This window comes from Nansenia antarctica, assembly GCF_963989245.1.
Source record: "Nansenia antarctica genome assembly, chromosome: 3".
In the NCBI taxonomy this organism is placed as follows: domain Eukaryota; kingdom Metazoa; phylum Chordata; class Actinopteri; order Argentiniformes; family Microstomatidae; genus Nansenia; species Nansenia antarctica.
Genome location: NC_137688.1, coordinates 21,693,438 through 21,708,623, shown reverse-complemented (window position 1 = coordinate 21,708,623; position 15,186 = coordinate 21,693,438). Strand labels below are relative to the sequence as shown.

The 15,186-nt window shown below is 44.9% G+C and overlaps 2 protein-coding genes across 2 annotated transcripts; one reads left to right on the top strand and one right to left on the bottom strand.

Annotated features, from left to right (window-relative positions):
- Nucleotides 1–1,496: 1,496 nt before the first annotated feature.
- LOC308153544 (protein phosphatase Slingshot homolog 3) lies at nt 1,497–12,369 on the top strand (the record flags this gene model as incomplete). The annotated part of the gene is made up of 16 exons (XM_080526720.1): nt 1,497–1,544; nt 3,291–3,328; nt 3,452–3,638; nt 4,018–4,133; nt 4,332–4,400; nt 5,631–5,696; nt 5,986–6,168; nt 6,279–6,372; nt 6,956–7,084; nt 7,583–7,629; nt 7,816–7,962; nt 8,221–8,421; nt 8,641–8,797; nt 8,971–9,072; nt 9,442–9,534; nt 9,710–12,369. 16 exons carry the CDS (start codon nt 1,497–1,499, stop codon nt 9,902–9,904), a joined length of 1,872 nt encoding a protein of 623 aa, XP_080382846.1. The 3' UTR covers nt 9,905–12,369.
- Nucleotides 12,370–12,471: 102 nt separating this feature from the next.
- Nucleotides 12,472–14,474, bottom strand: mrpl18 (mitochondrial ribosomal protein L18). The gene is made up of 4 exons (XM_080525323.1): nt 14,221–14,474; nt 13,711–13,879; nt 13,323–13,557; nt 12,472–12,709 (listed from the first exon to the last, which is right to left on the bottom strand). The coding sequence occupies exons 1-4, from the start codon at nt 14,321–14,323 to the stop codon at nt 12,632–12,634; spliced, it is 585 nt and encodes a 194-aa protein (XP_080381449.1). The 5' UTR covers nt 14,324–14,474; the 3' UTR covers nt 12,472–12,631.
- Nucleotides 14,475–15,186: the final 712 nt, after the last annotated feature.

Genomic DNA, 15,186 nt, shown 5'->3' with positions numbered 1-15,186 from the left:
TCTAGCCTCTCCACGGCGTGTACCTGCCCGTTTCACAATGTAGCGTTAGGATATGTAGCTGATATGATGTAAGGCAAATGGCATAGGTACAGTCAGCAGAGCTAAAGGTGCAATACTGTCCATTCTTTCCACATTGCCGGGTCAAGACCCATCCCCATTCCCCACATGATTTTACATGTTAGTTCAGCTGAAAACTATTCGTACAACTATTCGTACTTTTTGGGGGGGAGCAAAGTCATTGTTGTCATTATATGTACAAAAAACGTTAATCATGTATTTGAGCAGTCTCTAATTTACTGTAAAGCCTATTTGAAATAATTTGACTGTTTATTACCTCCGGCTGTTTGTGGGGAGACTGAGCAGGCTTGAACCAGCAACCATGTATGTAGCAGCTAAAATGCCTATACAAAGTCTAGACCTCTTGGGTAATAGAATATAGGGCTAGGCCAACACAAATTAAATGAATAGATTTGTATAATATTTGCTCATAGCTGCAATAATAATAATAATAATAATAATACATTTTATTTATAAAAGCACTTTACATATAAAATCTCAGAGTGCTACAACACAGTAAGATAAAGCAAAAAACATTAAATTAAAAGGCTAAAAAAAGGCTCTATTATAAATAAAGAAAGGGTGAAATGTCACAGACTACAGAAGCTTGATAAAAACATGCCATTTCCCCTTTAAGAAAACCTTTTCAGCACTTCCTTGTAAGGGCACGTTTACTCTTCTCGGCCGATCTTATTCCTTCCTGGTTCCATGAGGTAAACTCTCCTTTAATGGGATATCAGAGGGTAGCAGAAGTTTGGCCAAAGAAGCAGGATTATTAAAATAGCGAGGAGCTGTTTGCTGTTTGACACTGCGAAGGGAAGAGGAGGGAGAGGTAGGCAACGTTGCTATTGTAAGGAACTGTAATGTACTGCTCTGTCTCTGTCCATTTCACCCTAGCTTTTCTTAAGGAATGTAAGATTGGGAGCTGTGGTTGTAGTAGGTGGTTGCTGTAACCTAACCAGTTTAGCTTGCTCGCTGTTGACTGTTGTTTTGACTCCCAGAGCTCTCTGTTTATCTACCGCAGAAAGCAGCACTGGCGAGCTGAAAAGCCTCATGCATGTTTCCCCCGTTCTCCTAAATCCCAGAGAATGTTGTTGGCTGATTTTTGCAGAACATCTGTTAACCGCAGCTGCCAGTCACAACGCCAGCTACATTAATATTAATTCAGTATCCTCGACGATGAGAGAGATGTAGTAGCATCAAAGCCATATGTTGTTAGATGTGCGAATCGAGCGCTCACGCATTTATTGTTTTTATGATCAACATTTGATTCCAGCATAACATTATATGCTTTATTTTTTATTTTTTATGAAAGGTTATTTGATGATCTCCTCAAACTGTCGCGGCAGATTATTCTCTGTGAATCGACCACGCCCACACGCACACATCTTTTACTGAGGGACCCCCCAGGACCCCCCAGCTCCTCCTGCAGTGTCGTGATGGCTCTCCTAACCCTGCATCGATCTCCTTCTATCTCCAACGCCCCGGTGAGCCCTCTGGCCGGGTTACACACACACACACACACACACACACACACACACACACACACACACACACACACACACACACACACACACACACACACACACACACACACAGCTCAATACCACTTGTTTATCTCCCATGACAGTGCATTCACTTTAACATCATATGACACAGCGTACACTGTGTGATTTGATACGCTGAAGACTACGCCTGCTTTAGCCTATTCAACCACAATCCTTTTAATTTGGTTAATAAACAATTTCAGCCCGAGGCTGTTGTTATGAATCTGGGTGATCCTGTCGTTCATGTCATCTCAGCATATTGTACCCTGTTGATAAAGTGATGATATGGGTAATTGTGCCTCTGTGGATGGCCACGGCAGTGATTGCATTATTGATTGACACAGACGCAGTAACTTGAGGGGAAACATGCCATAGATATGCCCATGTCATTGAGTGTACGTAGAGGACAAGGTGATTGCTGCATGTACAGGAATCGAATCTACCCCTGCCCAAACCCTCACTACCACCAAACTGACAGTGTTTGGGATGATAACACTCACTCACTCACTCGCTCACTCACTCACTCACTCACTCACTCATCAACCTCTCCCAGTGTCTCTTATCTTTCTTCTTGTCCCACTCCCTCTATTTGTCTTTTACTTGAACCATCAGAGCGACTTTAACAGGATTATTTAAACCTTGTTACTTTCAAGGCCTCACGCCATGGTATGAGTGCGCTAACACATCAGGCACTGTTCTCCAATTTCTCTTCCCAGCTAAACCCAAAAGATAGTTCTCTGCCTCTACCCGCCCCCCCCCCCCCCCCTCGTTACCCTGCATACTCTGTCACTAATGATTAAAACTGTACTCGTTTTTTTTTCCTCCTTCTCTTCATACCCTCATCGTTCCCCCTCTCCTGTCCTCCCGCCCACCCCTCCTCTCTTTCTCTTGTCTGTCTGGACATGTCAGTTGCATAACAGGTAATGTTACTGTCTCAAGTTTCATCCCGCTGAAGCCTTTATACTTCTCTCTCTCCCGCACTCTCTCTCTCTCTCTCTCTTTCTCCTCAACACTCTCTCATTCTCTTTCCTCGTCTGCCTCCCTGTTCCTCTATTTCTCACTCCCTCGCTCCTTCTGTAGTGGTTTCCTCTGGCTCTTATCTTTGTAACAGCACATTTCACTCTTGAGCTTATTGCTCATTCTTTCAACTACACAGGCGCGCACACACACACACACACACACACACACACACACACACACACACACACACAAACACAAACACACACACACACACCTCTCCAGATACCCTACCTCACCTTAGATTAAATCAGTTAAAGAAGAGTCTTCACTAGGTGACAGTCTGACTACATTTAAGGCTCACATTTGCCTCACATTTGTCAGATTGTAATTGTACTGAATGGAATATGTTGACTAACCTATTATTTTACATAGGCCAGTAACAATTATGAAATAATTGTCTAATGGCAATTAAATTGTTTCATGGCAATCTTGACTGTGTGCTCCAACATGCTAGCTAGCTGGCTAACGACAAAGAACATTGCGAACATAGATAGCTGCTCTGCATGTTAAGCACATCACAACATACTGATAGAACATGAACATGCTAAAAACACATAACTACACATAACTATATGACACACAGTCCCTTTTTTATTGATGAGGATACAATTGTACCACAACATTTGGAATTGTTACAGGCCTAATTTTACATGACATTTCTTGAAGGATGAAAGCATCCCAAGAAGAGGGAGACTTCAGAAAAGGTAGATTATTGCCATTTTTATTTGTTTTTTCCTAATTAAGATTTTCATGATCGCTATGGAATCTGCTTTCTGAGGGTCAGTCGGTGTCTTTCTCATTCTCCTGTGTTGAATGGTTGGTAACAGAGAGAGCTTCGCCCTGGTGAAGGGGGTGGTCCTCCTCCTGGAAGAGGGGGAACGGGAGACGCATCATGAGGAGACATCGCCCACTCACCCTGCGCCCATGAAGCTGGGGGGCGGAGCCTCGGACACGCAGCACAGACACCTGCACGCCATGGTGTCACTGCTCAGACCAGAGGACACGATCAAACTGGTGAGGGGCTTGTCCATTGTCGTCTGGACAATAAAGTTATATTCTGTTCTTTTGGCTGTCCATCATCGGGTGGACAATAAAGTTATATTCTGTTATTTTGGCTGTCCATCGTCGGGTGGACAATAAAGTTATATTCTGTTGTTTTGGCTGTCCGTAGCACAGAGGTAGAATGAATAGAACAGGCATGGTTCTGTTCTCCTGCTGTTTTGACCCATGATGGCCTGAGGACAGTAATAGGATGCAGACAAAAGCAGTAGTTACATGGGCATTTTCGCCCCCATTAATCCCTCCCACTAGTTATACAACTGTTTCCTTTTGTCTCTTTCCCTTCTTTCTCCCTCCCTCCCTCTCTTCTCTATTCCTCCCTCCCCTCTTGCAGGCTGTGAAGTTGGAGTCGGTCAGTCCAGTCAGAGTGAGATATCTTATTGTGATCTCCACCCTCAGTAGCAAACAAGAGAGCGTCCTCCTGGGCATGGACTTCCCCGACACAGACAGGTGTGTGTTGTTACTGTGGTTACATCCGACTGACATACAGTGTTGTCTTAGTCACGTCAGACAGGTCTAGATAAAAATTGATTTCCTTATTATGATGTGATATCTCATACAATCCAAGCTTTGCCAAAGCAATAAAACAGACTCTTTTGTTTCTCTCTCTCCCTCCCTCTTCCTTCCCTCTCTCCTTCTCTCTTTCAGTGACCAGTGCACCATTGGCCTTGTAATACCTGTATGGAGTGACACACAAGTCTTTTTGGATGGAGATGGGTAAGAGAATAAACATGCTTCTCTGCAGAGGGAAAGATGAAGGAATTAACTGAAAGAGGAGGGAAAACAAGGACACCAGGAAATAACAGAGTACTATGCCCCAGTACAGTTGGCCTGGTGTTTTGGAGATTGGCCAAAGATAGTATGAATGAGTAATCTCTCTGTTTATATTCTTTAGTCATACCTCCCTAGATTATAACTGTTTCTATAACTATGTCACCCCTTATCTAAACATGTAAAACATCTGTACCATGTAAACACTATTTGATGGCTTGTTAAACAATGGCCCAAGCAGAGCATACTTTTCTTGCGATGACTGATAGATAGATGATTCACTTATTTGTCTAAGTATGTTGCTTTGTGTATAAAGGCGTCTGCTAAATGCAAATGTAAAATGTATTGTGTCAGTGTAGGCACCTACTTTTAGGTTTGTGGGAAGGTTTGACCTGTTTTTGTTCAGAATTCTGTAACCTGAAAGTGATTTGATTGGACGGCTTCAGGAAGTGTGGGTCTGAGGCTGGAAGATGTAACTGTGTGCCGGTCCTGGGTCAGTTTGCTGTCCTAATGATAGCGATTAACATGGAGGGAGGGAAAACAGATCTTAGATCAGATTACAGGTATGCTGCTTTTGATGCCAGAATTATGAAAGAGGAGTTTTTGAGGACTCTTTTCACCTGTCTGGAGCTGAATGAAACCTGTAAAACAGCAGTGACCTAGTCATGTTGTGGCCCTGCCTGGCCCGTGGACATGAGGTGCTGAGGGAATGGTGCTCGCATGTTGTATCTGTGTTTGTTTGTGTCTACTTTGCTGCCTCCAGGCCAGTTCTTCAGCCCCCTCCTGTCAAATGTAGGTGCCTTTGAACGGCAGCCTCGTCACTCTCACACCACACACAGGGTGTCTGCCATTAGCAGGCTCGCACCTCGCCTCACACCTCGCCGTGTCTTCATGTTCTCTCTCTGTCACTCTGTCTCTCTCTCTCTCTCTCTCCCTGTCACGCTGTCTCTCTCTCTCTCTCTCTCTCGGTCGCCCCTCTCTCTCTCTCTCTATTGCACTTCTTTCTCCTTCTCACCTCATCCATATTCTTGTTTTTTCTCAACATCTCGTTTTCACCCCCCTGCTATCTGTTGATTACTCTCTTTTTCCTTCTTCCTCTCTTTCTTGTCTTTGCCTGCTCATTACTTCCTTTCCTCTCTTCCATTGGGAATTCACTCTCCCCCCTCTCCTTTTCAGTGGTTTCAGTGTCACATCAGCAGAGGAGATAAGAATCTTCAAACCTGTTTCCATACAGACTATGTGGTAAGTATTATAATGTCTCTGAAAGCCAATCTCGAAGTGCACGTCCCATCAAGTCCATCCCCATTAAAGGTGTTCTCTCTTGCTTATTACTAGGTGATTATATCACCCCTTTATGGTGATAGAAACATGACTTCTTTAGACTCTTCCCCCCTACCCCTTCTTTCCAACAGTCACCCCCGTAGACCCCTGTGTGTTTGTTTGTGTGTACTTTGCTGACTCCAGGGCAGTTCTTCAGCATTTCTCCTGTCTGTAGACCCTGACACCTGTGTGTCCTCCTTGCTGTCTCCAGGTCAGTGCTGCAGTCGCTGCATGGCTGCTGTGAGCGCGCGGTGAAGGGAGCGGTGATCCCAGGCTGTGGGCTGGACTGGGCCCAACACTACCTCAGCCACGTGGAGTCAGACCGCTTCTGCCTCAACGAGTGGGGGGCCATGACGGACCTGGAGTCGGTCAGGAGGGACAGCGATGGCCAGAGGTGTGTGTGTGTGTGTGTGGGTGTGTGTGGGGGGGGGGGTGTGTGAGGGTGGGGGTGTGTGAGTGTGAGGCCATATTACATTATGTGTGTGCGCGTGTGTACGTGTGTAGCTCGTCAGAGAGACTGTCTGTGGAGATGCAGATCAAAGAGCAGCTCAGAGACATCATGAGGACAGAAGACCTGGAGAACATCACTTCAAAACAGGTACCACGGAGATGGTTTATTAGGATCCTATTAGATGTTGCTCATGCAGCAGCTACTCTCCCTGGGGCCCAGAGAGGAGAGAGAGGGATGCTGTAATGTACCCAGCCAGGTCAGAGTCAGATGAGGTCGAGGCTGATCTACAAGACCTGCAGACAAAATCGAACATAATTAAAGTGCACATGTGATGAACATAATGGAACACAAATGTGATGTTGTATATGATGTAACAGATTCGGACCCCTGGAAGACTAACTAATGGGGATCCTTTTAATAAATAAATAATAATAGAAGTAGGCCACCGTTGTATACGTGATATCACTGATCAAATGTCTGGCAACCGAGGAATGACCGAGAGAGTCTGAAAAGAGAGCGAGTTGACAATGGTTATTGTCTCTGTAGCTATCTTCCACTGACTGAAACACTATCCATTTGATACAACACGTTGAGTACCAGACAACTGAGCAGAATTCTAGATTATAATTTTTTTGAATAGTAATTAAAATGTCATTGAATACATACTCGAAGGGGGGGTAGAGATGGCGTCCTCCTCTCCGGTTGGCCAACCTGTCATGTGCTTCCCCAGGTCCGCAGTTCTCTGGAGGGCAGGCTTGGTGTTGACATGAAAAGCTACAAGGAGTACATTGACAACGAGATGATGGTTACCCTGGCACAGATGGACAAACCCTCCAAAATATTTGACTACCTTTACTTGGTGAGTGAACCCCTCACCCCATCTGGTAGAACCAGCTTGATCGCTCCAACATTCTGTTTCACTTCACACATCCGCCTGACATGGCATTCAAACAAATGAACACGCTCTTGGAAGAAAAAAAAAAGCTAGAGTTGGACCAATCTAAAACACTATGAGTATGGTTGGGTGGTTCAGTTTCATGTTTTGTTTGAAGGTGGATCCAATCACTCCAAATGACTTTTGCGTCACACTTTCTAGGCCCATTGTGTTTTTGTTTAGGTGAAGTAAAAACAGAATCAGGCTACAGAAGATGAGGAATGCTATTACTCACTTATTAAAAGGCATGGCAATACTGCTGGCCTGGGCATCACAGGAAGTGTGCTTTAGTCAAGAAAAGGTCATGCGACTCTTCACTTCTTCTTTCTACAGTCTCTCTGTTTACAGTTTGTGAAAAGTTGGCTCTCCACCTTTCCTTCCCAGGCTTTTGAGCAAGGCTTGTGTTTGTGTGTCTGATTCTAGGGCTCTGAGTGGAATGCAGCCAACTTTGAAGAGCTACAGAAAAACAAGTAAGCCTTTCATCTTGTGTGTGTGTGTGTGTGTGTGTGTGTGTGTGTGTGTGTGTTCTTTTGTGGATAATGGTGTGTGTGTGTGTGTGTGTGTGTGAATGTGTTGTTAACCTGTAAATAATGTGTTGGGTTGTGTATGTGGTGAGTGGTAACTACAGTTTTAAGTGTCTGCCCATGCTGTTGCAGTGTGGGCTACATCCTGAATGTGACGCGGGAGATCGATAACTTCTTTCCCGAGTCCTTTACCTACATGAACATCAGGGTGTACGACGTGGAGGCCACAGACCTGCTCCCGCATTGGAAAGACACCTACACCTTCATCAACACAGCCAGGTAGCCCTACCTTCCTCCTCCTCACCATCATCCTGCTCCTCTTCCTCCTCCTAGACTGTAATCAAATGGAAAAAGTATCGTTGCCACACTTGTTTGCAGTCTCACAGTGATGATCCGTCATATTTGGACTTTTTTGCATTGGGGTGAAGCCTCACCAGTGTCAGTCTGACAGTGATGATGCGTCCGGTTGATTTTTGAGAGTGGTAGTCTGGGAAGAGTCTTGCGATGCAACCTCTCTCTCCTTCCCCCCCTCTACAGGCAGAGTGGTCAGGCGGTGCTGGTGCACTGTAAGATGGGTGTGTCTCGCTCTTCGTCCACTGTGATGGCGTACGCCATGAAGCAGCTGCGCTGGTCTCTGGAGGTGGCCCTGAACTACGTCAAGGACCGGCGGCCCATCGTCAAGCCCAACGACGGCTTTATGAAGCAGCTTCACACCTACAACGGCATCCTCAGCGCCAGGTCTGCACGCCCTTACTGTGTGTGTGTGTGTGTGTGTGTGTGTGTGTGTGTGTGTGTGTGTGTGTGTGTGGTGTGTGTGTGTGTGTGTGTGTGTGTGTGGTGTGTGTGGTGTGTGTGGTGTGTGTGTGTGTGGTGTGTGTGGTGTGTGTGGTGTGTGTGGTGTGTGTGGTGTGTGTGGTGTGTGTGTGACTCCCTTGTGTTGTGTACCCTGTATTCCAGTCAGCAGCGCCACAGCGCCCTCTGGAGGCGGAAATCGCAGCAGAGAAAGTCAGTGCAGAACGAGGAGGGAGAGGAGGGAGAAAGTGAGGGAGAAGAGGATGAGGAAGAAGATGAGGAAGATGACATGGAGAGTGCCGATGAGGTTGATGATGTGGAGGTAGATACATTGGTAATGGTGACAATTGCATCATAGATATAACTTATCATGAGTCCTCTTCATATTATTTTATGGAAATGTAATGTTTGATATTTGAACGCTTTGGTACTCTCAGTGGAATCTAAATGTCTTTCCCTTCTCTCTCTCTCTCTCTCTCTCTCCCTCTCATCCAGGTGTTTGAAGAGCCTGCCCCCGCGTCTGAGACTGCCCAAGAAGATCCTCCCACAGAGTCGCCTGGGGCCAATCCCACCATCACTGTACAGGAGAGTGACAAGGTAGGCAGTCTCGCTCACAAGGTTATAGCCTTAGACACAAACCTTTCCTCAATTGTTAGGAACACGACTTCTCGCAGCCTCAAAAAGCAGTGGAGGAGTCATATCGAGGGGGAGGACAACTAGATCTTCTCCTCCAATGCGTTTTGCAGCAGGATGCAAGTGGAGGACTGAGGAGAGGATGGAGGAGAAGACGAGAGGAGTCGTCTTTCTAACAATTGAGAATACGCCTACGACTGTGAATGTCTTCTTTGTGGAACCAGTACCTAAAATAACCTGAAAACAAACCTACTCTCACACCTTTTTCGCCCTGTCTGTCTCTGTCCTCACGCCTCTTTTCGTTTGTCTTTCTCCCTCTCTCTCGGTTCCCAGGTGTGTCAGAGCCCTAACCGCAGTGGCAGGATGAACCTCTTCTCTCTTATGCAGTCCATCAGTGAGCTGGATGTGGAGCAAGGGAGTGATCAGGTAAGAGAGGAGGAAAGAAAGAGAGAATAGGAAGTGAACGAGAGGGGAGGGAATTGTCAAGCACAACACTGCTTATTTATTTTTCTATACCACTATAGACTTGTCAGTGATTTTTCCATGAGCCATTTGTATGTGGAAATCTTACGGATTGCACCTTTATCATTCCTTGGCTTAGTTGGTAGCTGGTCAACGGAGGTCTCCAGGACAACGAAGACGGAGCCATGGAAGGAGGGGTCTGATGCACCAGAGAGCCTGTGTGGATGTTTCCCCTGAGCCTCGCAGCCTACCAGGACCCAGAACACAGGAAGAGGAGGGGCAAGACAAACCTGACACGGGGAAAGACGATGAGAAACCTCTTGAAGGGCGGTAAACATTATGGAGGGAGAGGTAGAGGGAGACGGGGGAGACGGGGGAAGAGAGAGAAGCCGAGGGGAGACACTAATAGGAAGAGTTTAGTTGTTCTGCCATCTTTCAAGCTGTTAACATGAGAGAGAATCACCTAAATATATTTATATATGAAATTACTTAAACTCTGTAGCATAGCATCATATCATAAGAGTATTTAAGCATCATGCGTTTATTTAGTATTCTTTTTTGCACATGATTTCTTTTTGGGCTCTAGTGTTGTATCACACTGTTCAGAACCATTACATCATATCAGTTGTGATGTGACAGCTCACTGTTTTTAATGTTTATATGTCACTGCAGTATTATTACATCAGAATATGAAGACCAAAGCCTATTTTCTGTTTAGACTTGGGGTCCATAGCTGGTGGAGGCAGAAATCAGAGGATGGGCCTCATTGTAATGCGTGGAATGGAATGAGGAATGGCATCAAACTTGGTACCATTCCTCATTCAGTTCCATGCATGACAATGAGTCCGTCCTCCGAGATCTGCCTCCCCTGGTCCATAGAATGAATCACTGAAGTGAGAATGCATGGACATGTTCTTGTGTATTTCAGTGCTCCCACCATACAAGTCTGGAGTTTTACTCTTCCTCTCTCTCTTTTGACGTCGCCTCTCCATGGTTGAATGAGATCTATGCAATAATTATTCTGTTCTGTTAAAACTATTTTCTCTCTGTGAATTTGAGGCTTTATTGTGCCACAGAAGGTGGTTATTGTGTGTATTTTATGTATTTTAGGTGCCCTTTTATTTTGGGGGTTTTTAAATGCACATAAGATCCAGATCTATTGTAGTCTGAGAATTCTATGATGGTACATAGAGGGCTCCAATTTGCTTGAGCAAAAAGTGCCAAAAGGTGAGAAATGTCAACCATCTTTAAGGTGCAATTATGTAACATTCAAGTACAGACACAACAGCTAATGTCCTACACTGCAAGTCCATTTCGGTGGGGTTATATTATTATTATTATTATTATTATTATTATTATTATTACGGGGGATATTTAGAACGTCAACGCGTGGCATATTTCCAACAGGCTCCTTTAACTGTACTATTTCTAATAAACTTGATGACACAGTCCAATGGGAGCTTTGAATACAGCAACTCTTTGGAGTTACTAAATGAGAATAGACAAACTGCAATAAAAGTCATACTCTCAAGTATTTTGAGTTGTTGGATATTTTATTTGTAGGTATGCTTGCTCAGTTTAGCACTATTAGCTCAAGCAAAGTGGAGCCCCAAATGGGTTTTTATTGTATCCACACTATACTGTATGTCTGGCTCGATGTTCAAAACTTCGAATTATTTCATTTTTAAAAGTCAGTCCTGGGGTTGACTCAGACGTATTGACATCTGGGAGAATGAATATCGAGTGTCTATAAGCTGTGCCTCCTGGACCAAGTTAGGCTTGTAATGCACCAAACTGTATGCCAATGTGTTCTAATGTGCCAATGAACATTTGATTATTTTGAGACCAACAAGGGTATTGATAAAATATCCTAGAAGGTTTAAACCTCTGATTTTAGTTGTAGTGTAGTTGTAGTGATGTAGTGTGATTCTATCTGAGGTCACACTGTCGTACCACGTAACAGCCTTTCTGTTCGAGTGCCTTGGACGTGGGACCAAAGTAACCAAGTTTTCGCCCTAAAAATCCATCAACCCTAATTGTTTTATTTATAATATATTGTTATTTCTCTGTGGTTTTAGCTTTTCATAATTGATCAAGGGTGTATGTATCTTGCTTGGCTGGGATGTTATGCAGTATGAACCTGCATGCCTGTGTGCATGTCCTATTAGCTTGCTGGTGAACATGGACATTTTTGTACATGTACATGATTGGGTGAAAGTGCAAGCCAATCGCTGCCAACCGTAACAGTAACATGATGGCTGGATGATCTATTGGAAGTCTGCTCATACATGCCCTGTTGTGGAGGTGAAAGGAATGGACTGGTGTACGACATGCTTGCACCAATCCAACACTTTTAAATGCATGAGCAGAAGTGCACGTGTACACTCTGGCTTAGCAAGTGTTCATCCCGCGATCATCTCCCTTTCAAGGTTAGCAGGAATTGGCCCCAGATGTTCAGGCTGTTTTTTGTTTTGGGGGGATTTGAATGTGGTACATTTTGTGTGGTGAAAGTTTTCTTAACTTTCCCTAGTTTACTATATCCTCAACCATTGTTAATGGTGGAATGTTCCTTGTGTTGGTTTTCTTGTAGTTCCAGTGATCTTTTGCTTAATCTCCATCTGGCAATGTTAAAAATATATACAACGTCCTCTACACCACACACACTGCCTGAGCCATCCTCTGCTGTTCCAAGATCAGGTTGAATAGATTAGTGACTTGTGGTATCATTAATGATCAGGTTGAATAGATTAGTGACTTGTGGTATCATTAATGATCTCTGGTCGAGTGCTGTGCTGTCCCCTCTCCCCTGTTTCCAACACATTGTTGTTTACACCTATACTGTATGAATGAATGAATAAATGATTTCACTGCAACCACATGTTCTTTTTCTGCTTCTTTATTGAATCACATACTGATGTTCAGAAGAAACGCTTGTGTTGTGGAAGTTCATTGATCACGGTAAAGACAATGTTCACGGGGGGAATATCATTCAGAATATGGGGTCTTAAAATGTACTTTTGTATTCAAAACAAACATATGAAAGGAAACTCAACCCCCTAATTTAGGTCCCAATGTATTTCCGCCGTGGTTCACTCAGGGTGACTCCTCCCTCTTTCAACGCCATCCGAAATGACTGCACCTGAAAATAAGGAACCATTTAAAACATTAAATGCATCTCTCTCTGCTGTTTACTCCCAAAACCCTTACAAATACACACACACTTGCCTTCTCAATCCCTATCCTCATCTACACAATTAATTTCAGATTAAACGTTTTTTTATCTTAAGTAAAAACAGCATTCACTGGATCACTGTAGTTTTGATTGACGGTTTGACTGCTGCTATCATTATGAATGAGAACTACAAACAGCGATTCCAGTGATTGCAGGTTTTTTCCCCCTTGTTTCATGTCTTTGTGACCCCAGCACCCTGAAAACCAACAAAGTGAGTTGAGCATGCCAATGTACTCATCGTTGTCTTCTCCCCCCACCCCATACCCAAATAACCCGAAATTTCAAAATGTTTAATCTGGATGAGAATGATCCTGATTCTTTTTTGCTATCTAGGCTAGATCTGGCTGATTTCCCCCATACTACTCAAAATCAACCAGAGTATCTGATTCTGGATAGCAAAAAAAGAAATCTGGATTAAAAAATATTGAAATATTGGGCCCAGAGGTCTGAGGATGAAATGAAAAGACCCCACTTTCCATCTCATACTCACACCCACACACATCCTACTGCCTGTACTCACAGCATCGGAGCGGTACTGCCAGGGGATTTCACGGTACACCATCCTGGTAATACCAGCCTGGCAACACCTCTGTGCCAACACTTCGCCCACAGCCTGGCATGCTGACACACAGCGTGTGGAACTCAACTCCCGCTTCATAGCCCACTCCTTCGTGGAACAGGACAGCACCGGAATTGGAGAACCACTGGAGAACACCTCTGCTGTCACATGGCTCTGGGAACGAGAAAACACCAACCTGAGAGGAAAAAGAGGTGGAGAAGATTAGGGGAAAGGGCACAAGGCAGAAGGGAAGAAAGAGCAGTTGGACAAGTAGAGGAGAAACTATTGCCAAATGAAAGATGTTACTGCTGAGTAATGACAGGGAGAAATTGTGAACAGAGACACACACCTGTGGTAGAACTGACGGTGGGGCCAGATATGTTTCCATCCCCTGTCCTTAATCGCTAAAGCCATCTGCTCAAGGTTCCGTGGGTTTCTGTTCACGAACGTCGGGTTCACGGCTTCGTTGTCATCAGCAGCAGGTTCGGATTGTGGAGCCGTCTGGCTTAAACAACGAACTGGGGTGAGGTGAAGGGGCGAGGGAGGGGGGGGAGGAAGAGGCGAGGGAGGGGGGGGAGGAAGAGGCGAGGGAGGGGGGGGAGGAAGAGGCGAGGGAGGGGGGGGATGAAGGTGTGAGGGAGGGGGGGATGAAGGGGCGAGGGGGGGGGATGAAGGGGCGAGGGGGGGGGATGAAGGGGTGAGGGAGGGGGGGGGGTGAAGAGGCGAGGATATCAGATTAGCTTTGATAACACTAGTATGAACGGGTCATGGGAAATCGAAATAAACTGTGAACACGATTAGCTCGTGAAATCAGTCGTCTACAATAGCTAGCAAGACATATCAAAATGTTCCTCATTACCTGACTTCAGATATTGGTTGATTCCAGCTCCATTCTGCCCGCATCTTTGTATTTGACCTAGCAACAGCCGCACATTTCGACTTAATTCCCCCAATACAGACATCTTCCTGGTCCCTAAATGCTCATATATGAGGATAAACGTTGTATTTACCCTTCTAACCTCTTTAGCGGCTTATTTCAAGGAGAAGGGGACATATTTATAAATAACATTAAACAAACATACGCCTTTCACATGTGTAGCGCCATCTTTGACACATCAGTCACTTCCTCTGTCGTCTTCTAATAACATCCGGTTCTCTCTCACCGACCCGCGGTTCCAAACGTCCGACACGCCACCCAGTGGAAGGGACAGAACAGCGTGTTTTAATATACTTTTTAGTACGTAAGGTAGCCCCAGTTTTTGACTAGACGTCAACAACATCCAAATGTAAAAAAGTTGTAGTCTAGTCACAAATACAATTGCATTTGTCAGGTCCATTGCAAACCGGCGCCCCCCTCCCCTCTCTGGAAGAGCTGTACAACACAAGCTGCCTCAGGAAGGCCTCCAAGATCTCCAGAGACCCATCCCACCCTGGGAACGAACACTTTGTTCGGCTGCCCTCGGGCAGGCGGTTCAGGACCATGTCCGCAAGGACAAACAGACTGAAGCTCAGCTTCTACCCCAGGGCCATTCAGGCCCTGAACACAGCAAAGACCTAGGTTCTAGGCCCTGGACAATCTAGACAATTTGATGGCAGCTACTAGATTGTAATCAAGTGCAATACTGAAACACAACTGTGAACATTTCAAACCTGCAAACTGCAACACTTTAAATGAATGTGCAATAATACTAGGTGCAATATGACAACCCTCGTGCACATAAGGTTCAGAGATAGGAAATATTAGGATATTTATAGCATAGCATAGAGTACAGCACAGTGTTTTATTTGTATAGTATAGTATAGTGGATAGTGTATATAGCCTTTA

Coding starts and splice junctions, on each gene's coding strand:
- mrpl18 (XM_080525323.1), bottom strand. CDS start 14,323: ATGTCTGTATTGGGGGAATTAAGTCGAAATGTGCGGCTGTTGCTAGGT. Junction 13,880..14,220: donor CAACCAATATCTGAAGTCAG/GTAATGAGGAAC, acceptor ACCTCACCCCAG/TTCGTTGTTTAAGCCAGACG. Junction 13,558..13,710: donor CACCGTCAGTTCTACCACAG/GTGTGTGTCTCT, acceptor TTTTCCTCTCAG/GTTGGTGTTTTCTCGTTCCC.